Source organism: Phyllobates terribilis, unplaced genomic scaffold, assembly GCF_046119375.1.
Source record: "Phyllobates terribilis strain yellow unplaced genomic scaffold, ASM4611937v1 Scaffold_11__3_contigs__length_659146591, whole genome shotgun sequence".
Lineage (NCBI taxonomy): Eukaryota > Metazoa > Chordata > Amphibia > Anura > Dendrobatidae > Phyllobates > Phyllobates terribilis.
Window position 1 is genome coordinate 232,389,663 of NW_027362771.1, and position 24,698 is coordinate 232,414,360.

Sequence of the window (24,698 nt, forward strand, 5' to 3'; positions counted from 1 at the left end):
TCTAGAATACCCGATGCGTTAGAATCGGGCCACCGTCCAGTTTATTATATATTTTAGGAGTCGGTCCATTTTATACCGACTCCAACTCCACAGCCCTGCTTAATTTCCTGATGTATTTTATAGTTATCGGATGTGTTTTTTCATGTAGATCTCTAATCCACTACATTGGCATAGGTCACCAGTAGAGGGAGCATTGTAGCCTGGTATATACTGTTAGACATTGAGCTCAGTAATCCGTTTGCAGGTAACTAGCATGGTGTCTATTAAATCTCTGGCTAAGCAGGGGATTCTGAGCATAGCATCAGAAAGCAGCTCTGATCGCTGTAAAGATACAATAACGGGTTTTTCTAGGACTTTTGTATTGATGCTATCCTTAGCATAGGTTACATAAAGGGAATCTGTCAGTAGGATCATCCCTCATAAGCGGTCTATATGGGCATGTAGGTAGTGATAGTGATACCTTAATATCTGCCACCTCATGTTTTACTCCAGAGAAATCCACATTTTTCTTAATATATAAATGAGTTGTTAAGCACTATGGGCCGAACACTGATCTGCATGAGAATCTGTCCCCAGAGCTTATTTTAACCCCTTCACAACCTTTGACGTATATCAAAGGTCGCGTCCCTGCCTTTGATGTGGACTCGCACACTGAGCCCACATCTTTCCGCGCACTTGATGGCTGATTTAATCAGCCATCAAGTGCCTTTAACAGTTGATTATATTTTGATAGATCGGACATTTCTGAACGCAGTGATACCAAATATGTGTATTTTTGTTTGTTTTATTTTTAATGGGGCAAAAGGGGTTGATTTTGAACTTTTGTGGGTTTGTTTTTTTTTTATTTTGTTTAGATTTTTAAAAACTTTTTTCACACTTTTTACTGACTTCAATAGTCGCCTTAGAAGAGCTTCAGTCCTGCTATGTATAGCATAAAGACTATCTCCCCGGCTGGTGTTCACAGCAGATTCACAATGACAGGCAGGGGGGGGTGAGGTCATCAGCAGACAACCCATTGGCACCCCGCGATCATGTTATCGGGGCGCCGATGGGTGGCATTAATGACGTGCTTCGACCAGCACGTGTTAAATCTCACTGTCAGTGAGAAATGTAATGACTAACAGTCTACTTTCCTGATGGACATATCTCATACTAGTGACTCCCCCACTCCCTCCCCCTTTCATTTAAAATAATGTCTGGAGGCAGGTTCTCATGCACATCAGTGTCCGGCCCATAGATCTTAACGTCTCATTTACATATTAAGAAAGCCGTGGATTTCTCTGGAAAAAGACATCAGGTCGCAGATATCAAGATATAATTTTATTTCGCTTCCTATGACATACATGCCCATATAGACTACTTAGGAAGGTTGATCCTACTGACAGATTCCCTTAAAATACATGAAAGGATGCTCACTATTCTTTGCTGTATAAAAAATGGTGCCATTTATCAGCGACAGTCAAGAGAGCGTGTGCATTTGGTTTATATCAGTTATGGCTGTTTGCCTTGAAACAATATGGCTATATTGATTAGAGAGACCATATAGTGCGGATGCTGTATTTGATCTCTGGGATACTATGTCCAATTGGCCTTTTAGCTATTGACTATAGTATAGGAGTATGGATTTTTTATGGGGTGAGTCCTACAATGATTTTAATGTTTGCACATACTTGGTGTTTATTCTTCACGTCCTACAATTATGCACTTAATGATTTTCTCTATATAAATTTTATATGTATTTATATAAATGTAATATTTAATTTCAATAATTGTCATATGACTTGCATACATTGCGGAGAGAACATTACACATTATATTTGATATTCTTGGGTAATCATGATCATGTTCATACTATGCTATTTAAATTCACTTCTTTGCACCTTATGATTGCTTGAGAAAGGTTTCAGGAGGAACTGTAATATTTGGATGCGCACTAGTAAAGGCATCTCATTTTTTTTCTCTTTAAAGGGAACCTGTTAGCACAGATTGGGCAGTATGTATCAGGTGTCCTGTTCCCTTTAATGGAGGAGTGCAGCTGCTTCTAGAATAAATATGTGTGTGTGTGCGTATGTATGTTTATAGACAACCATGTCCCCAATTATAAGACACACAAAGCTGACAAAAATGCAGGAAATACTTAACCATTTGCACGCCTACAACTGTGAACATTTGGTTTTCTCTTTATTGTGAAGCAAACAACGAATAGGGCAAAATAACTGAATACTTCAGTGTGCATAACTATTCACCCCCTAAAGTCAGTACTGTGTATAGCCTTCTTTTGCAGCAATTACAGCTGTAAGTCTTTTTGGATAAGTCTCTATGAGCTTTCCACATCTTACCACTGGGATTTTTTCCCATTTCTCAGGGCAAAGCTGCTTCAGCTCTTTCAGGTTAGATGGTTTCCTCTGGTGAACAGCAATCTTCAAATCTGACTATAGATTCTCAATTGGATTAAGGTCTGTGTTTTGACTAGGCCAATTCAAAACATTTACATGTTTCCCCTCAATCTACTCGAGTATTGCTTTAGCAGTATTCTTTGGGTCATTGTCTTGTTGGAAGGTGAACCTCCGTCCCAGTCTCAAAGCACTGACAGACCAAAACAGGTTTTGCTCAAGAATATCCCTGCATTTCTCACCATTTCACACCATTCATCTTTCTCTCGACTTGGACCATTTTCCCTGTCCCTCCTGCCGAAAAACATCCCCACAGCATGATGCTGCCACCACCATGTTTCACTGTGGGGATGGTGTTCTTGGGGTAATGAGCTGTGTTGGTTTGGTGCCAGACATAGCGTTTTACCTTGATGGCCAAAAAGTTAAATTTTGGTCTCATCTGACCACAGCCCCTTCCTCCATATATTTGGGGGAGTCTCCCACGTGTCTTATGGCAAACTCAAAACGAGCCTTACAATTTTTGTGTGTAATTAAAGTCTTTTTTCTGCCCACTCTTCCATAAAGGCCACCTCTATGAAGTGTATGGCTTATTATGATCATATGGACAGATACTCCAGTTTCTGCTTGGGAACTCTGCAGCTCCTTCAGGGTTACCTTTGGTCTATGTGCTGCCTCTCTGATTAATGCCCTCCTTGACCGGGCTGAGAGTTTTCATGGGCGGCCCTCTCTTGGCAGGTTTGTTGTGGTACCATGTTCTTTCCATATGATGATAATAGATTTGATGGTGCTTCGGGAGATCATCCGAGATTGGGATATTTTTTTTTTTTATAACCCAACCCTGACTTGTGCTTCTAAACCACTTTGTCCCTGATTGTTTGGAGATCTCCTTGGTCTTCATGATGTTGTTTGGTGACTGATGCCTCTTGCTTAATGGTGTTCCAGCCTCTGTGGCCTTTCAGAAAAGGTGTGTATATACTGACAGACCATGTGAGACTTAGATTGCACCAGAAATTTTTAGGGGCTTCATAGCAAAAGGGGTGAATACATATGCACATGCTAATTTTTAGTTATTTTATCCCATAAATGTAATTTATGCCTATATTTTTCTCACTTCACTTCACCAACTTCGACTATTTAGTGCTGATGCATCTCACACAAATCAGATTACAAAAATATTTAAACACAAGCCACTGTATATACATTTACATTATATTCAGAATAGCCTAATCTAAGCAATAGGTCATTTTCTGATGACACCTTCCCTTTAAGGACGTCAGTGTGATGCTGCAGTTATTTCAAGTGTTCATCTTAAGTCATTTTAATTGTATGCTACCTGTAGGCAGCAAAAAGCAGAAATGTGCTGTTGCAATCTATTCAAGGCACAGTTAGATCCCACATGAATATACATTTGTTTTCAGGGTCCCCTCCTATTTCTTTATTGTATGTGAATACCTCTTTTATATTCTTTTATTTCTCTTCTCTGCACAGATGACATTCACTGAGTTATCCATTAGTGTTTACCCTTGCACAAAAACAATGCTAGTCAGAATGCGTATTCACTTCTGTGCACATTTCAGACCATATTAAGGAATTGCATAAATGTCAGCTTTAGAACAATATAATAATACTTGTATGTGGTGGTATTGTTCTGTGGTGCTCCCCTTAGCACTTCCAGTGGGAAGTTTCTCAAAAATTATTTTAGATGCTAATAAATGCTTACCATAATAAAAGAATTGATCAAAATATTAAAGGGAACCTGTCATCAGTTTGATACAATGGGCAGCATAAAATATTGTCAGGCTGCCTTATTACAAAGAACTAGGTTTTAGTCTAAAATGCTACAGAGGAGTTTTAAAGAGGTTATCCAGCCATAAACTACAAGTCTGCAGTTACTCTATTTGACTGCAGACTTGTGAATCCTCACAGCGCCCCCACTGCGTGCTGTGAGGATTCTCCGGTAGCGAGTGGTCATGTGATTGTAAATATACGATTTGCATACTTCTGGCCACATTCCAACTAGACTGTATCCAACCTTGCTCAATACTCTTGTATTGAGCGAGGCCAGCTACAGTCTAGTCTTTACATGACTGCAAGTATGCAAATCTCATACTCACTACTCTCCCGACGCCGGCACCAGAGAATCCTAGTATGTGGTGTGCGCAATGTGAGGAATCACAAGTCTACAGTCAAATACTCAATGCAGGCTTGTAGTTTAAGACTGAACAACCCCTTTAATCTCTGAACACGAGGAGAAATATCCACACGTGGCTCTCCTCTGATTTCTCCCCTGCCCGGCTCTGCTTAATTGACTGGTCTCTATGTGCAAATGGGGAACTAGTCAATCAGAACAAGTCTGGCTTCTGGCTACATAAAATTAGTGATGGATTTTTTTAAAAGGCGTTATCTAGTTTCTAGTTGATCTTTTAAAAAATAACCAGATGAATATTATTAACCCCTCCTACAGAGGTAGCTCTACCTTTTCACTGCTTCTCTACATTTTTTGTTGATGAAACACTGCCTTAATGTTACATTTACAGCATGTGACCGCTGCGGTCGATCATTGGGCTGAACAATCTTCCGCTATAGTTATGACAGAGAAACAAGCCTATAACCCCGCCCACACCACTGATTGACAGCTTTCTGATTACTGTACATAGGCAGAAAGCTGCCAATTACTGGTGAAGACAGGGTTACACAGAGATCATGAATATGGAGGACTACATGGCAGCATGTTTACTAGTCCTATAGTGATAACATGCTGATAAAACAGTGATTTTATTAAAACTACAGCAAGCAGCCCAATAAGTGAAACATTACTGGAATCAGGGTTTCTGCCTCTACATTATGATTAGGTAGCAAAAACCTGGTAACCGATTTACTTTAAGGCAATGCTATTTAATTAGTTATTTTCTGCTTACTAACAAGGGGAAATGAACCGGCATTGCTCTATCTCGAGATATTGATATGTTCCTATGGATTATCAGCAAACATCTGCAGTGTACAGAGCATTTACATATACTACTCAGTGCTGTATTGGAGCAAAAATAGCAATATTTCAAAACTGATATATTGATGGACAAATTAAAAAAAATAATAATGTATGCTTTCTGTTTGTTTCCACAGTACATTCACTCGGCAGGAATCATCCACAGGGTAAGTAATGTATATCTGGGTACAGCACACTATTGAAATCAAGCAGATACAGAATCCACAGCATATACTGTGCCCAAAAAATGAGCCGGTCATAAATAGCCTGGTCCAGGTACCTGAAGTCTGAGGTGGCCACAGAATAGCCTCCAACCTGATACATTTTTACCTAACAGGGAGACGCTGATCTGAGAAAATGCTAAAATAGAATCAATCTCCTATATACTTCTTATATGTCAAATTAAATAGCCCTTTCCTAAGACGTTCGTTTCTCGGCTAAGTTTTCTTTGTGAATACAGACAAGTCAGGTCAGCGTGTGTCCCTGCTAGTCTGTTAGTCTTTGTATGGTTCACCATATTCATTCATTTATATCAGGTCTTAGGAAAGGGCTAGTTATGTTGGTATATAACATTCTTCTATAGCCTTTTGTGGTTTGACAGCCACAATGTCACCTTGAACCAATCCCAAGGCCCTCAGTAAAACATAAAGGGGTATTAACATCGGAAGTCTCATTGAAAGTATCTGCCATACATGTTTGATGGCTGCCAATTCCACTTCTTGGATTAAAACCAATCAGGAGAATGGTCCCCTTCTCCCATGTCTGCACTTCAGAAATGAAGGGACTATGCATTTGTTTTTTTCTATTGTAGTTTATATAACTTACGCAATTGGCTGTTTGTTTTACTGCTCCCAGAAAACTGCAATACAGATAATGACCCACATGCATGGCTACCCCTCCTGCAGTGCCAGACAGGGGATAAGGAACCCCATCATGCTGACATTTGGGAATCCCAGAGATAGCCACACAATACACCATCTAGTTTTTCTCACCTACGCTCCACTTTAAGTCAACTGGGCATCCTTTGTGAAAGTTAGTGAAAAATTAAAGTAGGCCTGTCCGTAACTTCCAGTAATTTTCTATAGGTTCTCTGTGTATTCCAGTAGTTGCCATTAGGATAGTTATGTTTAATCAGGGTGTGGTGTTTTTTCCTTTATTGTACACTAATCCTTTCATGTTGCTCTATATAATGTTTCCCCGTCATGTGATAACATTATATTTATTTTTGCTATATTTCAGGACTTAAAGCCCAGCAATTTAGCTGTAAATGAAGATTGTGAATTAAGGGTAAGCAAGCTTTCTGCTTCTCTGCTTTGCTTCTTGAAGAAGTCCTTAAAAACTGTCATAGGTGAATTATTCTATTTAAGTAAAACTATCAATATATTTTTTTCTGTTTTTTTACTCGGATATTAGATTTATTTATTTTTTGCTGTACATGATTATGTGGCAGTCTGATTTCATTATTCAGAGTTATGCTGAACTGCAGCCAAGTGTACTTGGGAAACAGTAGACAGTGTTTTCTGACGTCTATGGGAGAGTTTGCTATACTTGCTTTATCGTCTTTTAAGTGGCTACTGTGCAGAGAGAGGGACTAGCTGCACCAGACCGTTGACAGTAATATAATCTCTAGAAAACTGGAACAGTCAACCTATTATTAGGCTTGGTGGCCACAGTGAAAACTGAAAGAATTTAGAAGTTATTTTTAATAGTGATATAGAAAATATAAAGAATAAGCATCATCAAAAATTCTTAAAGCACCACTCCAGGATTTTTTTTTTATTATTATTATTGCAGCGCTGGATGGTGCTACTAACTTTAGATCCCTGCACCTAATATTATACTTGCCACCTCCACCACCTGTCTTCAGCTCTTTCCAGGGCTGCTCTGGTCCCTCAGTGCCATCTTGTGACAACAACTTCTGGCTGACTGGAAAGCCAAGGTAATGGTCACAAGCTCTAAAAGGGGGACTCCGGGGAGATAAACAAAAGTTTTGTGCTGTTCCTGCCCTCATAAACTAGAAGGATAAGATGCCCAGTGCACTTCTATTATCTTTATAACACTTGTAATTTAGTTTGACAGGAGCTGCTCTTCACTGCTCCCCCCTGCCATCTGGGACAATACGTCACACAGCAGAGTGCAGCACCCCACTGTGCGTAACAGCCAGACTGAGAAGAGGGGCAGAGAAACAGCTATTATAAGAGCAGCTCCTGTCATGCCAGCCCCCTGATAGTGTCTTCCTGTCTGAGGTGTGGGGGTGTGACATGCTGCCTGCTAGTAGCCCTTCAGAGAAGGAGACATTATCAGGGGGTTGGCTGCTACTAGAAGCTGGAAGGGGGGCAGGCCACGCCCCCCCCTCACCTCGGACTGAAGACAGGGAGACATCAGGGGGCTGCCGTGACAGGAGCTGCTCTTCACTGCTCACCGCTCCATCTGGGACGTTACAGCAGTGTGCATCTCCATGCTGTTACAATTATAATTAGCCAGTCTCCTGATAATAGCTGTTTCTCTGCAGATAACAGGTGGCATGGCCACGCCCCCTTTTTTGGTACGGCTGATACTCAATTGGGGGGGAGGTGGGGATGGAGAGCTGAACACTGGTGTATGACGTTATGTCCCAGGGGGGAGCAGTGAGGAGCAGCTGCTGTCACACTGAATTACAAGTGTTCTAAAGATAATTGAAGATCACTGGGCATCTGATCTTTATAGTTTGAGAGCAGGGACACTACAAACATTTTTTATCGCCCCGGTGTACCCCTTTAGTGCAAGTTTGAGAGCCAAAACAAGGCTTTCATAGACTTACATTGAAAAGTGACCTCCGGTGTACCAGAAACTGGTGGAGACTGACTGGAGCAGTGTCGATAAAAGATGAAGACGGCGGCTGGTAAATATGAGACTAGGGGCAGGGAACTTAGATTAGTGCCACTACAGCATTGAAAAAAAGCAAAAAAAACGCTGGAGTTGTGCTTCAAACAATGAAACGGAATTTTAAAAATTGGTCATGTTCTGATGACAGATGCACTTTAAGACATCATCTTATTAATGATAAAGAGTCCTAGAATGATGCATGGTATTTATGCTTATTTTTCTCCATCTTGCAGATTTTAGATTTTGGGCTGGCAAGACAGACAGATGATGAAATGACTGGCTATGTAGCAACCAGATGGTATCGAGCTCCAGAGATAATGTTGAACTGGATGCACTACAATCAAACAGGTAGTGGGAATAAAGATGCACAAAATCAATTGGATTGCTTTTAAACTCAAGCTTTTGTAACATTTGTGATCAAAGCCTGGTGAAGAGACCTGAGTAGTCTGAAAAGCTTGCCATTTGTTACCATGTTTTCAGTTAGCCATTAAAAGGTATAAACTACTGAGGACTCTCAAATTTTAATATGTTTCTATCTACTGGCTACAATGATACAAAGATATATATTTTTCCTGTATCAAAAACTTAAGTTACTGGGGCATAGTTATCAATACATTCTAATTTTTAGGAAGTGCACACTTAGACTAGACAGTCTTTAAAATGCACCAGATTTATTAAAGTGGTTCATGATGTTAGACAGATTATCAAAGTTTACGCCAACTTAAGTTGGCTTACTTTGTGCCAGAAACTTGTGTCAACATGTTAGCGCTCTGAGTTACTTAGGAGAGGCCACGCACCCCTTATCTGACGTAGTGGAGAAAGAGTCTAAAACACATCAATATGGCAGAAGTGAGGAGAGAGTTTGTTGGCACATTTTACAACAGAATTTTGGTGCATTTAGTTTGATAAATATGCCCCATTATTTAACCTCTTAATGCTAAAGCTAGTTCTGGCATTTAATTGGCCATGTCACTGTAAATGCGGATGGTAGACTAGCCCTTATGCAGAACTTGTGCTCTTACATTTATCCAGATTTCCCTCAAATTGTTGCAGCGGAAGGAGCGGGTCTTTCATTTCTGCTGCGTTTGGGCCAGAGAATCCCTTTACACTTAGTTTTAGTCTGAAGAACAAACATTTGTTTGGATCTAGAACAACAAATATGAAATCCTTTTCCTGATAAGTTGTCATATAGCCTTGTACACCATAAGTTAAATTGGCCTTTCTACTGTTTCTAATTTACTTTCTAGAAGTGCTGCACAGATTTTTCATTGGTGTTCACTTATCTTCCTCTAATTAGACTAAGATTATACACTATATATTTTTTACAATACAAATGTTTGCTTTTATTTTTTCACATGTACTCTTTTATGTTTGCAGTTGACATTTGGTCAGTCGGATGCATTATGGCAGAGCTTTTGAAAGGCAAAGCCCTTTTTCCAGGGAATGACTGTATCCTTTTATCACAGTTTACTTTAATATTCTAGATGACAAATTGTACCATGGAGATTATATTGAAAACAATGCCCTTACGGATTACTGATATTGTTGGGCTGAAAAGTATACTTTAGAGCGCTTTACAAGTTGTATGGCAAGATGATGTCAATTATAGTTTAGCGGTAATTGTGTCATTGATAAATAAATGTTCTTAATAATATACCAAAATCTAGGCAGCAGATTATCTCCCAGGAAAACAATGATGATGGATTAGAGTCAGGAGGCCCCAATAGCAAAAATGGAAACTGTCACTCACTTGGTTTTTATACCTGGAGAAAGGCGCAGAAACGCATTTGTATTAATAAAAATCTATTTGGAATCCCAAGGCTCTGAATTTCTGCAGTGCAGCCCACCTAAACGTGCCAGCTTCCATTTCTGCTATTGTACATAAGGAAGAATCTTTTCCTCCAGCCACCGGGCGGCAGCAGCTGCGGCTGTCCACGCTTTTATAGGAGATGTACCTGCAAACCATTCCTTCTGGTGAGTGCTACCATTGCTTTCACTTGTCCTTGCCCTATTTTGTGTGCACTTCTGTCCCTCTCCAGAGCTCAGGAGGCCCCAGTACACAGATAATCGTTGGGTGTAGTCGTCTTAAAGGGAAGAGATCGCCTAAAAGTGTCCAGTTGTTTAGCTAGAGTCTTTTCATAGACTGCTCATGACAAAGGATCCACCTTTCACAATGGGAGATTTGACAACTGACCCGCCTCTCCCTCCCTTCCCAGTAACCTTTACACAGGCTCATTTGACACTTCAGTTCAAAAGATTGTATTTAGACTCTGCTGATTGTGGCTATGTACATGTGTTATTTCCTGAAACGACAATCTCCAAAAAGCTCCAGTGGCCAGGGTGAAAATCACAAGATTTATTTTTTAATACAGATTGTAATATGTGATTTTTTTAAAAACAAAAAAATTACATGTGTTAAGTTTATTTTTTTAATGATTACTTAACTCTAATCTTGCGTTTATGGGGGCCTTGAGTTGCACAAACAGAAACCCATATTATTTTAGGTTATTCCTGACAGAATAGTAAAGTGTTTTGTTATGTTGTAATATATGTACCATTTTCCTAAATAAGTTCAGATATCGATCAGTTGAAAAGAATAATGGAAGTTGTCGGCACACCTAATTCGGAATTTCTTATGAAGATCTCATCTGAACATGTGAGTTCTTTATGCTTAAAGCTATACTCGCATGTACCCGTAATTTAGATCTGTTGTTATTGCGCGATCATATTGATCAAACCCTAAAGTAAGACCTAGAGGTAAAAATTTTTATAGAATAACAATATTACCTATTGCAAATATCCTTGTGTCGGATGTCCAATATTTTAATTTTCATACACTCTAGCTTGCATTACAGAACAATGACTTCTTATGATCCAACATACATTTGATGTCTATTTCATGTATAATTTACCGTACTACTGGCCAGGTCAGTGGCCTGGGAAATTGCAATATGAAATAAAAGAAAAAATTTCTGTTCCAATCAAGACTAGCAAGTACAATTTTACTTACCATAATTCCAATTCTGTTTGTATTAACAGGCTCGGAGGTATATTGAGTCCTTGCCACACATGCCGCAGCAGGATCTGAATGAGGTGTTTCGCGGTGCCAACCCTCTAGGTACGTACCTCTTCTGCCATATGCTGTGACTCTTATACATGGAGCAGGATGCTCGATAAGAATGTTTTATCACACAATATATCGTAGACATTGCCATTATCGACATCCAATCAGTATTATCAAAAAAGCAAATAGCTGTGCAGACAGGGAGATGTATGGAAATGTGAGTTGAATGATAATTTCATTCAAAGTCTACAGTATTCACAAGACCAGCTGCTGTGAGTCTGTAACTCTCTGGATCACTTGAAATATCCAGATTCATCATTCATATATCTTCGTTTTTAGTGAACATGGAAAGTCTTATTAATGTTATCTCATCACTTTAAAAGCTGCAAGATTTTGACAAGAATGTCTTCTCTTTTTAGCAATTGATTTGCTGAAGCGGATGCTGATTTTAGACAGTGATAATCGGATCACAGCCACTGAAGCCCTTGCACATCCTTACTTTGAGCAGTATCATGATCCAGAAGATGAGCCAGAGGCTGAGCCATATGATGAGTCTACCGAGAATAAAGAACGCACAATTGAGGAATGGAAAGGTACAGGGATGTATGCTTGTATACACAATGCACAATGTGGGAATATTTTGTGATGCTAGATATGTATGTGTGTGTGTGTATATATATATATATATATATATATATATATATATATATATATATATATATATATATATACATACATACATACATACATACACATACACATATACATATACATATACATATACATATACATATACACACACACACACACACACACTACAGACCAAAAGTTTGGACACCCCTTCTCATTTAAAGATTTTTCTGTATTTTCATGACTTTGAAAATTATATACTTAACAAAAAAGTGTGAAACAACTGAAAATATATCTTATATTCTAGGTTCTTCAAAGTAGCCACCTTTTGCTTTGATGACTGCTTTGCACACTCTTGGCATTCTTTTGATGAGCTTCAAGAGGTAGTCACCGGAAATGGTTTTCACTTCACAGGTGTGCCCTGTCAGGTTTAATAAGTGGGATTTCTTGCCTTATAAATGGGGTTGGGACCATCAGTTGTGTTGTGCAGAAGTCAGGTGGATACACAGCTGATAGTCCTACTGACTAGACTGTTAGAATTTATATTATGGTAAGAAAAAAGCAGCTAAGTAAAGAAAAATGAGTGGCCATCATTAATTTAAGAAATGAAGGTCCGTCAGTGCGAAAAATTGGGCAAACTTTGAAAGTGTCCCCAAGTGCAGTTGCAAAAACCATCAAGCACTACAAAGAAACTGGCTCACATGAGGACCGCCCCAGGAAAGGAAGACCAAGAGTCACCTCTGCTTCTGAGGATAAGTTTATCCGAGTCACCAGCCTCAGAAATCGCAGGTTAACAGCAGCTCAGATTAGAGACCAGGTCAATGCCACACAGAGTTCTAGCAGCAGACACATCTCTTCAACAACTGTTAAGAGGAGACTTTGTGCAGCAGGCCTTCATGGTAAAATAGCTGCTTGGAAACCACTGCTAAGGACAGGCAACAAGCAGAAGAGACTTGTTTGGGCTAAAGAACACAAGGAATGTACATTAGACAAGTGGAAATCTGTGCTTTGGTCTGATGAGTCCAAATTTGAGATCTTTGGTTCCAACCACCGTGTCTTTGTGCAACGCTGAAAAGGTGAGCAGATGGACTTTACATGCCTGGTTCCCACCGTGAAGCATGGAGGAGGAGGTGTGATGGTGTGGGGGTGCTTTGCTGGTGACACTGTTGGGGATTTATTCAAAATTGAAGGCATACTGAACCAGCATGGCTACCACAGCATCTTGCAGCGGCATGCTATTCCATCCGGTTTGCATTTAGTTGGACCATCATTTATTTTTCAACAGGACAATGGCCCCAAACACACCTCCAGGCTGTGTAAGGGCTATTTGACCAAGGGGGAGAGTGATTGGGTGCTACGCCAGATGACCTGGCCTCCACAGTCACCAGACCTGAACCCAATCGAGATGGTTTGGGGTGAGCTGGACCGCAGAGTGAAGGCAAAAGGGCCAACAAGTGCTAAGTATCTCTGGGAACTCCTTCAAGATTGTTGGAAGACCATTTCCGGTGACTACCTCTTGAAGCTCATCAAGAGAATGCCAAGAGTGTGCAAAGCAGTCATCAAAGCACAAGGTGGCTACTTTGAAGAACCTAGAATATAAGACATATTTTCAGTTGTTTCACACTTTTCTGTTAAGTATATAATTCCACATGTGTTAATTCATAGTTTTGATGCCTTCAGTGTGAATGTACAATTTTCATAGTCATGAAAATACAGAAAAATCTTTAAATGGGAAGGTGTGTCCAAACTTTTGGTCTGTACTGTGTGTATATTGACCAAAAAACTTGGCATGTGATTTTTTTTTTTTCCCCCCGTTCACAGTGATTATGGACTGGGTTTATTTTTTTTGCTATTTTGATAGATCAGGCATTTCTGAATGCAGCAACACCACATGTGTATTATTTTATTTTAATATCTTTATTTTTAATGGGGGTGATTTGAACTTATGTATTTTTTTAAACTTTTTTTTTTACTTTTCACTGTTCTTGTTAGTTACCATTGGGGGACTTGAAGCTGTGATCATCTGATTGCTTGTGCTATATACAGTGATGCCACAGAATCACTGCATATAGTAAAAATCACTGTCTCCTTTGAAACCTAGCCTAGCCACAGGCTTGGATATCAAAGGAGCTTGGTAATGCCAGCACAGGGGTCTTCAGCGGACCCTCGGATCTCATAGCAACCTATCGGCGACCCGCGATTATGTCACGGGCGCACCAATGGGTGCAATGAATGACGCGCCCCTATGACTGTGTGTGTTAAATGCCGCTGTCAGAGTTTGACAGCGGCATTTAACAATCGCGGGTGGTTAACACACAACTATGATCTGCCAGGTATGGGACTGGCTCATATGGATTTATACAGATTATGGATGACATTTAACATGGAAAAGTTTCTGAAGTGATTCTTCCTGGTATGATTTTTTTACATGACAAAAACCTGGCATTTTAACAGTGGTATTTAGACTTTTTATATCCACTGCGCACATGTATGCCCCAAATTCATCGAAATGTACGTGTGCATAACCATTTCACATGACGCAGAAGTTCTACTCCTGCCATCCATAGCAGGAGCCGGCTGTAATATACAGATGATCTTCCGCTGCATCTGCTCTGGCCGTATCTAGCTCAGATAGCAAAATAAAATAAAAAGTGATCCAAAAGCTGTGTGAACCCAACAATATTACCAGTGGAAACTACAGATTGTCCCTCAAAACAAGCCCCTCACACAGTTCTGTGGGCAGAAAAATAAAAAAATGTTATGGGTCTCACAATATGGCAAGAACATATTGGTTTTTATTGCTAGTAAAATGCAAGAAAAAAAAAAAAACTACCAATGTGGGCAGAGCTGAGGTGGGGCAACTGCCTATTCATCAAATTCATGATGAGCGGCGGTGTTTGTTACGCCACAAATCTTACACCAGCAGTGATTGGAGTAGGATTTCTCTCGTAGCACATAATGAGGAGTACACCTCTTGCCCAGCACTCCTCATTCAGAAAGAGGTGTATGCCTCATCGTGAATTAGGGCCGTCTGACTCCAGCACATCTCCTTATCAAGACAGGCATTAACTGTGGTCTTTATGAATCGGGCGCTTAGACTAGACAAAAACTTTTTATTTTTTATTTTCCAGACTATTTGTCAGGGAGAACAGCAGAAGGAATCGCACAGGTCTGATCGATGCCACCAGTTTGTCAGGGGACGCAACTCTGCTTCCTCCAATCGTCAGGACAGTTACGCAATTGACTGATGAGTGATGGACGATGAGTGATGTTTCCACTACTAGGCTAGCTCTTGGGGAATTCCCAGTCAGCTTATGGTGTATATACACCTCTGATTCCAATACATGGAATAATATATGTATGTATATATATATAGAATATTAGTGGTGGCCAAAAGTATTGGCACCCCTGCAATTCTGTCAGATAATACTCAGTTTCTTCCTGAAAATGATTGCAATCACAAATTCTTTAGTATTATTATCTTCATTTAATTTGTCTTCAATGAAAAAACACAAAAAGAATTGTCCTAAAGCAAAATTTGATATAATTCCACACCAAACCTAAAAAAGGGGCTGGACAAAAGTATTGGCACTGTTTGAAAAATCATGTGATGCTTCTCTAATTCGTGTAATTAACAGCATCGGTAACTTACCTGTGGCACCTAACAGGTGTTGGCAATAACTAAATCACACTTGCAGCCAGTTAACATGGATTAAAGTTGACTCAACCTCTGTCCTGTGTCCTTGTGTGTACCACATTGAGCATGGAGAAAAGAAAGAAGACATAGAACTGACTGAGGACTTGAGAAACCATATTGTGAGGATGCATGAGCAAGCTCAAGGCTACAAGTCCATCTCCAAAGACCTGAATGTTCCTGTGTCTTCCGTGCGCAGTGTCATCAAGAAGTTTAAAGCCCATGGCACTGTGGCTAACCTCCCTAGATGTGGACGGAAAAGAAAAATTGACGAGAGATTTCAACGCAAGATTGTGCGGATGGTGGATAAAGAACCTCGACTAACATCCAAACAAGTTCAAGCTGCCCTGCAGTCCGAGGGTACAACAGTGTCAACCCGTACTATCCGTCGGCGTCTGAATGAAAAGGGACTGTATGGTAGGATACGCAGGAAGACCCCACTTCTTACCCCGAGACATAAAAAAGCCAGGCTGGAGTTTGCCAAAACTTACCTGAGAAAGCCTAAAACGTTTTGGAAGAATGTTCTCTGGTCAGATGAGACAAAAGTAGAGCTTTTTGGGAAAAAGCATCAACATAGAGTGTACAGGGAAAAAAAAGAGGCATTCAAAGAAAAGAACACGGTCCCTGCAGTCAAACATGGCGGAGGTTCCCTGATGTTTTTGGGTTGCTTTGCTGCCTCTGGCACTGGACTGCTTGACCATGTGCATGGCATTATGAAGTCTGAAGACTACCAACAAATTTTGCAGCATGATGTAGGGCCCAGTGTGAGAAAGCTGGGTCTCCCTCAGAGGTCATGGGTCTTCCAGCAGGACAATGACCCAAAACACACTTCCAAAAGCACTATAAAATGGTTTGAGAGAAAGCACTGGAGACTTCTAAGGTGGCCAGCAATGAGTCCAGACCTGAATCCCATAGAACAACTGTGGAGAGATCTCAAAATGGCAGTTTGGAGAAGGCACCCTTCAAATATCAGGGACCTGGAGCAGTTTGCCAAAGAAGAATGGTCTACAATTCCAGCAGAGCATTGTAAGAAACTCATTGATGGTTACCGGAAGCGGTTGTTCGCAGTTATTTTGGCTAAAGGTTGTGCAACCAAGTATTAGGCTGAGGGTGCCAATACTTTTGTCTGGCCCATTTTTGGAGTTTTGTGTGAAATGATCAATGATTTGATTTTTGCTTCATTCTCTTTTGTGTTTTTTCCTTGCAAGCAAATAAATGAAGATAATAATACCAAAGAATTTGTGATTGCAATCATTTTCAGGAAGAAACTGAGTATTATCTGACAGAATTGCAGGGGTGCGAATACTTTTGGCCACCACTGTATATGTACACCGATACGATCCCTGCCAACTCCACAATAACAAAAGGAATTACTAGCTGCCGCCACCAATCATTTATACAGGGTGATTGGCTTCAGAGATGTGGTTTATAGAGAGAGAGCAACGAAGCTATTAAATTTTATATATTTAATCCAGACAGGTACGCAGTCTTTATAAAAAATATATATACAGTGCCTACAAGTAGTATTCAACCCCCTGCAGATTTAGCTGGTTTGATAAGATGCAAATAAGTTAGAGCCTTCAAACTGCAAACGAGAGTAGGTTTTATGAACAGAAGCATAAATCTTACAAACCAAAAAGTTATGTTGCTCAGTTGAATTTTATTAAATTTTAAACATAAAAGTGTGGGTCAATTATTATACAACCCCTATGTTTAATATTTTGTGGAATAACCCTTGTTTGCAATTACAGCTAATAATCGTCTTTTATAAGACCTGATCAGGCCGGCACAGGTCTGTGGAGTTATCTTGGCCCACTCCTCCATGCAGATCTTCTCCAAGTTATCTAGGTTCTTTGGGTGTCTCATGTGGACTTTATTCTTGAGCTCCTTCCACAAGTTTTCAATTGGGTTAAGGTCAGGAGACTGACTAGGCCACTCCAACACCTTGACTTTTTCCCTCTTGAACCAGGCCTTGGTTTTCTTGGCTGTGTGCTTTGGGTCGTTGTCTTGTTGGAAGATGAAATTACGACCCATCTTAAGATCCTTGATGGAGGAGCGGAGGTTCTTGGCCAAAATCTCCAGGTAGGCCATGCTATCCATCTTCCCATGGATGCGGACCAGATGGCCAGGCCCCTTGGCAGAGAAACAGCCCCACAGCATGATGCTGCCACCACCATGCTTGACTGTAGGGATGGTATTCTTGGGGTCGTATGCAGTGCCATCCAGTCTCCAAACGTCACGTGTGTGGTTGGCACCAAAGATCTCGATCTTGGTCTCATCAGACCATAGAACCTTGAACCAGTCTGTCTCAGAGTCCTCCAAGTGATCATGAGCAAACTGTAGACGAGCCTTGACATGACGCTTTGAAAGTAAAGGTACCTTACGGGCTCGTCTGGAACGGAGACCATTGCGGTGGAGTACGTTACTTATGGTATTGACTGAAACCAATGTCCCCACTGCCATGAGATCTTCCCGGAGCTCCTTGCTTTTTGTCCTTGGGTTAGCCTTGACTCTTCGGACAAGCCTGGCCTCGGCACGGGAGGACACTTTCAAAGGCTGTCCTGGCCGTGGAAGGCTAACAGTAGTTCCATAAGCCTTCCACTTACGGATGATGCTCCCAACAGTGGAGACAGGTAGGCCCAACTCCTTGGAAAGGGTTTTGTACCCCTTGCCAGCCTTGTGACCCTCCACGATCTTGTCTCTGATGGCCTTGGAATGCTCCTTTGTCTTTCCCATGTTGACCATGTCTGAGTGCTGTTCACAAGTTTGGGGAGGGTCTTAAATAGTCAGAAAAGGCTGGCAAAAGAGATATTTAATCCACACATGTGAAGCTCATTATTCTTGGTGCCTGAACTACTTCTTAATACTTTAGGGGGACCAAACAGAATTCTTGTGGTTTGAGGGGTTGAATAATAAATGAAACTCTGAATTAACTTTTAACGTTTTTTAAAAAAAAAAAAGAAAAAAAAATTTGCTGCAGTGCATTTCCCACTTCCAGGCTGATCTACAGTACAAATTTCACAATGCCAAGTTAATTCCGCATGTGTCAACCAGCTAAATCTGCAGGGGGTTGAATACTACTTGTAGGCACTGTATATGTGTATATATATATATTTATTTATTTAGTTTTTTACAAAATGGGAACAAAACAATCGCATATCCTTTCAGGCTAAGAAAAGAAAAAGTACTAAACCTATGACACGGAAATGGTTCAGAGGTTAGTGGAGGGGAGGTACTCCTTAGGAAAACGGACAGAACTACAGCAAGCTGTACCTTTCAGGAATGACAAATGGCCAAAACCCAAACTCTGATTTTTATTAGATCAAGATTACGCCCAAATACCTCCTGTTGGTGAGCTCATATGGGGGCTGGATGTGGGATGTGCTAGGTCTTTTAGAATTTCATGAGATCCCAAACTTTCAGGATATCTTTGCCCCTGGGAGATCCCAGGCGGAAGATTTTGTTGTCATGTTTCCGATCACGAATTTACTTTTTTATAGACATGGAACATGGCATGGATAGCAGCATTCATCTGTCCGATATTAAGTTGGAGATGTTAGAATGGCCTTACGGTGATTTGAGTTAATGTGTTATATTTTCGGTGTCGTATGGAAGAAACGAAAATATCTCCCATAAATAGATCGATGCAAACCCCAATATTCAGCACTGACCATTTGCTCCAAAAAAATCTGAGATAGGGTATGTGCACACGATGCAGAAATGAAGCAGAAAATTTCTGCATCATTTCTGCATCTCCCTGGCAGAAAAAACGCATGCAGATTGTGCATGCGTTTTTCCTGCAGAATACATGCGGATCCACATGCAGATTCACATGCGTTTCCGCATGCAGATTGACAAGCGCTTTCCAGGCGATGTTAGCATCACCTGGAAAGTGCTTGATAACTAGGTCACACTATATAAATCCATGCAAACAGCATGGATTTATACAGTGTGAACCGAGAGAGTGTATATACTTACCTCCGATGGCCCGCGCTGTCCTGCTCAATCTGTTCTCCCTCGCCGGCAACTTTGAATTGAAAGACCTGCCGACGTCAGCGTCACGTGACCCGTCACATGACTCTGACGTCACCGCAGGTCCTACAACTCACTGCAAGTGCCGGGAACCAAGCGGGAGCGCTGCGCGGGCCGACAGAAGGTAAGTATACATTTATTTTTTATTTTATTCTTCTTTTACAGCTTTTTTAATGGTACCTGGGTGTGGATGAGACTCTCCTCTCCTCCACACCCGGGTACCATCCGCACATTAGAACGCACCAATTACGCAAGTACAAATGCTGTCTTGCGGAATTGGCGCGTTCTAATGCAAGTCAATGGCGGCGAAATCGCCGCGTTTCCGCAAAATTAATTGACATGCTGCGGATTTTTGACCGCAGCGTTAACGCTGCGGAAAAATCCGCATCATGGGCACAGCACATGCGGATTTCCATTGGGGAACATTGCTGCCCTTCTACCATGCGTTTTTCATGCGTTTCCGCGGCGTTTACGCAACTGCAAAAACGCCGCGGAAACGCATGAAATACGCATCGTGTGAACACAGCCATACAGTGCGTTGTGAAAGTATTTGGCCCCCTTGAACTTTTCTACCTTTTGCCACATTTCTGGCTTCAAACAAAGATATAAAATTCAAATTTTTGGGGGAAGAATCAACAAGTGGGACACAATCGTGAAGTGGAGTGAAATTTATTGGATATTTTAATCTTTTTTAACAAATTAAAAACTGAAAAGTGGGGCGTGCAATATTATTCGGTCAAAATCTACAATGGAATGGTTCAAAAATTAACTTATCCAGGTGTTAGAATGGCCAAGTCAAAGTCCAGACCAGAAAACTGCTGTTCACAAACGCCCTCCATCGAACCTCAATGAGCTTGAGCTGTTTTGCAAGGAAGAATGGGCAAGAATTTCAGCCTCTCGATGTGTAAAACTGATAGAGACGTACCCCAAGCGACTTGCAGCTGTAATCACAGCAAAAGGTGGCACTACAAAGTATTAACTCAAGGGGGCCGAATAATATTGCACGCCCCACTTTTCAGTTTTTAATTTTTCCACTTCGCGATTGTGTCCCACTTGTTGTTGATTCTTCCCCAAAAAAATAGAATTTTATATCTATGTTTGAAGCCAGAAATGTGGCAAAAGGTAGAAAAGTTCAAGGGGGCCAAATACTTTCACAACGCACTGTAACTCCTTTGAACAGAGGAAGCTCTTGCCTTGGAAGTATACATCTCTGCCTCTGAGCTGGTTGTTGGTTTGGCTGGTTCTCATCAGATTGCTTGTTGTAATTACCTGTTCACTGCAAGAGGCCCTACTTCAATGGAGGTTGAAGTTTCAGCTCTTTCTCACTTCCCCAAGTTATAATTAATCCAATATGTTCAATGTGAGGGTGATACGGTCCCCCTCCGTAGATGTATTTATGGATTTTACCATTTTTCTCTACGACCGTATTTATTGTACAAATATAACAACATAAATAACAACTATATAAATAAATAATTGTAATAAATAACTATATAAATGTATTGCTACAGTTGCACTGACCCACACAATCTTAACATTGTATTTGCGCAGCACTGTGAATCTTGTCAAATTTAAAATAGAAAAAAAAAAACACTCAAAAAACCCAGTAATTCTGCAGTTTTTATCAATTTCTCCATATAAAGAGTTAATAAGTTACTCAATAATTATATGCACCAGAAAATGATGCAACTGACAAATTCAACTAGAAAAAAAGTGATTTGAAAAAAATGTATATGATTTCTGGCATGCAATCATTTTAAAGAAAAAAATGAACAAAATAAAAATGTTTGATGTTAGATGCTGAAATAGGCCTGGTCCTTATGTGTTAAGGTCCCCAGAACAAAGGCATGCACCATTTTTTTTATTACTGACATCACAGTTGTCACTGGGGGCTAATGACTACATGTTTTTTTATTCACACTGCTTTTTTTTATATATATATTTATGTGAAATGTTAATGTTGAAGCTACTATTTTATCTGTTGAAACTTTCATAATTTTATTTTGGCTTCTGCTTTTCCACCAGAGATTACATATGAGGAAGTGGTCAGCTTCAAGCCACCTGATATTAAAATGGATAATCTGGAGATTGAACAGTAAAGATTGCTATTTCTCCTCCTCACAACGGACAATTACAGTATTGGCTTTGGCTTTTGCAACGTGAAAGGCTTCTGTTGACCAAAGACAAGAGGGCCCTGAAGATGCCATCATTATACGCTCATAACAGCTTCCATAAACCCATCATCCTTTCTGGAAATATAATTCTCAATGAAAACCCGTCATTTTTCTAAAGCTACACACAAGCACAATCGCATGTGATTTTCTAAATTTCATGTTCTCTCGACATCTGCTATATGAATGTCAGTTAAGGTATCAGATGTCTGACAATACTTGGAGTGTAGCCTTATTGCTTTTCATCCACCGGCCAGTAACGTTCTCCTTGGTCCGAGCATTGATCAAGGCCGAATTCATCTAGCTACATAAACATCATCTGGGCGCTAAATGTGAAAGTTGAGCAGCTGGATGACTTCACGTAGAGGGCTTTTAGTACAGATGGAAGGTGACTGTGCAGACCCTTAAAGTACATTTGTGGTTACCACACTTGACAGCATTACAGCTATTGAACTGATGACATACAGTAAGGTTAATGCAATCTACAGGGGCTAATTGTGAGCATATTCCATCATGAATAATTGCCATCCCTTCTTTTGGTTATACTCATGAAGCCGAGAACTGCTGCGGACATGAGAACAGCCTAAATTTTTTATATATATATATATATATATATATATATATATATATATAATATTGTACCACTCTGGTTGTAGTAAATCATTCTTTATCACTGTAATCTGCACATAACAGTCCCCAATGATGGCCTGTTTAGTCCAACTCTGAAAACCACTTTTTTTTCTTTAATTCTCAGAAAAATCCATTTGTCAGATTCACTGTGGGACAAAATCTCTTGTCAACAGTCTTGTTCATCCGCACTTCCTTCCAATCTATAGTAATGATAGCCTTCCGTGACACACGGTGATGTGTGGGTGTTCAGAGGTGGCTTTGACATGTTGCGTAAACAGCGTGGGTGAGCGTTATTTATATGCATTGCTATATCATGATGCAGCATGGCATGTACATTTACAGCGACAAATATTTCCCATGAATGTGAAAAGGCTGCTTTTTAGTGTGATTTCTGCATGTTCCTAATATGTTTCTAATGATAGAAGGGGAGCTCCAAATCACATGGATTCACTGATCAGGTAAAGGTTTACTCCTCGGACCGAAAAGATTTTTGCCAGCTTTAAAAGCGGGTGCCTTCATATGGTGGCTGGGCACAATTAAGCCTGCTAACTATTTCTTGACTGTCTAGGAGGTAATGTGAAAAAAATGGTGGTGAGCCGTGTATTTGTCCTGCTGCAAATAAAATCAATCTTTTAATTATTTCTTGTCTTGTCTGGATAAGTTCTCTTTCCTGGTATGGTTCGTACTGAAGCATAGTAAGTGATTATAGAAGTAATAATCGATAACCTACATTGGTAAAATTCATCACTTATTAGTCCATTCTTGTTTCCAAAGGAACATGATTAACATGCAGTAACATCAATATATAGAATATATTTTTTAAGTGTTTTCATTGTGCAAAATTGGTACAACCAAAAATAAAAAAAGTATATAAATTGCCTTAATTGTAGTGACCCACAAAATAAAGTGAATAACGTCATTGATTCTGCACGGTGAACACTGTGGGGGGTTGGGGAAACTCTTGGGCTATGTTCACACGTTGAGTTTTTCCAGCGGTTTTTTTTTATTTAGTTTTTTAATGCACGTTTCAGCTGCGTTTTACAGTACCAGCCAAGTCTGAGGTTTCCAAAATCTCATGCACACACCTTGGTTTTTTTCCTGACTGTTTTGTCAAAGAGCTGCGTTTTTGCAAAATGCGACATGTCACTTCTTTCAGTGTTTTTCACCCATTGAAAGCAATGGATAGTGCAAAAACGCTGCAATAATGCAGGTAACCGGTTTTGCTGCGTTTTTGGTGCCAAAACCTGATGAAGTTGAATTAGGTTATTTATTGCTGTACTAAACTTTATCAGCATGCACAAGAGACAAAATGCACCCTGACAAAACCGCAGTAAAAAAAAAAGTGTCAAAAACTCAGGAAAATGTGCTTTTTCTTACTGCCAAGAGAGCAGGTTTTGCCTGCGGGAAAAAACGCAACATGTGAAGATAGCTTTAGAAGAAAAGTGGCTGAATTGCTTATTTTTGTACATTCTCCCTTCTAAAAATGGAATAAAAAAAAATACCAAAAAGTTATGTACTCCAAAATGTACCAATGAGTTTATCGCCATAAATGTAACGACTTGCAGAATAAATATAGTGTGTATATAATATAATTTATTATTATTATAATATATTATTATTATATAATACAGGGTTGTCCAAAAGTAGGTGGCCAGAAAATAGCATTTATTTTGATTTATATATAAAATTATATTTACTAACACAAGCATAACATTGGCAATTACATTTTATTCTGAACAATAATACAAAAGCCCTTAAATTTTATCAGTGCAGGTGCTCAAACCGTTTTCCATTACAATTTGCACAGCTTTGAAGTCGCCTCTTACACTTCTACAAACTTTTTTCACAAGTCTCTTTGGATATTAATTTCTTGAAATGCATCTTTTATGTAATTTTTCAAATCACTGACACTTTTTGGTTTTCGACTATAAACTTTGTGAGGAATGAAAAGTGGAATCTGATTAGTTGCTAAGGGCGACTGAGCCAGTTTCACTTTACACCATGTTTGATAAATCTCCCCCTTCATAACCTTATTACACTTTCTGTCCACCTACTTTAGGATAACCGTGTGTGTGTGTGTGTGTGTGTGTGTGTGTGTGTGTGTATGTATATATATATATATATATATATATATATATATATATATATATATATATATATACACATATACAGTGCCTACAAGTAGTATTCAACCCCCTGCAGATTTAGCTGGTTTGATAAGATGCAAATAAGT

General features: G+C 39.9%; 1 protein-coding gene across 2 annotated transcripts in view; it reads left to right on the forward strand.

Annotated features, from left to right (window-relative positions):
- MAPK11 (mitogen-activated protein kinase 11) overlaps window positions 1-23,104 on the forward strand; it is a 67,910-nt gene extending 44,806 nt beyond the window's left edge. Inside the window, exons 5-12 of one of the 2 annotated variants that reach the window (XM_073652101.1) lie at window positions 5,517-5,546; window positions 6,619-6,666; window positions 8,478-8,592; window positions 9,622-9,693; window positions 10,821-10,900; window positions 11,284-11,362; window positions 11,728-11,901; window positions 15,070-15,128. In XM_073652101.1, the coding sequence (XP_073508202.1) occupies window positions 5,517-5,546; window positions 6,619-6,666; window positions 8,478-8,592; window positions 9,622-9,693; window positions 10,821-10,900; window positions 11,284-11,362; window positions 11,728-11,901; window positions 15,070-15,113 (642 nt within the window). In that variant the 3' untranslated portion in view covers window positions 15,114-15,128. Of the gene's footprint in view, window positions 1-5,516; window positions 5,547-6,618; window positions 6,667-8,477; window positions 8,593-9,621; window positions 9,694-10,820; window positions 10,901-11,283; window positions 11,363-11,727; window positions 11,902-15,069; window positions 15,129-21,689 lie in introns of those variants that run through there. The other variant, XM_073652100.1, reaches the window with a different exon arrangement.
- Window positions 23,105-24,698: the final 1,594 nt, after the last annotated feature.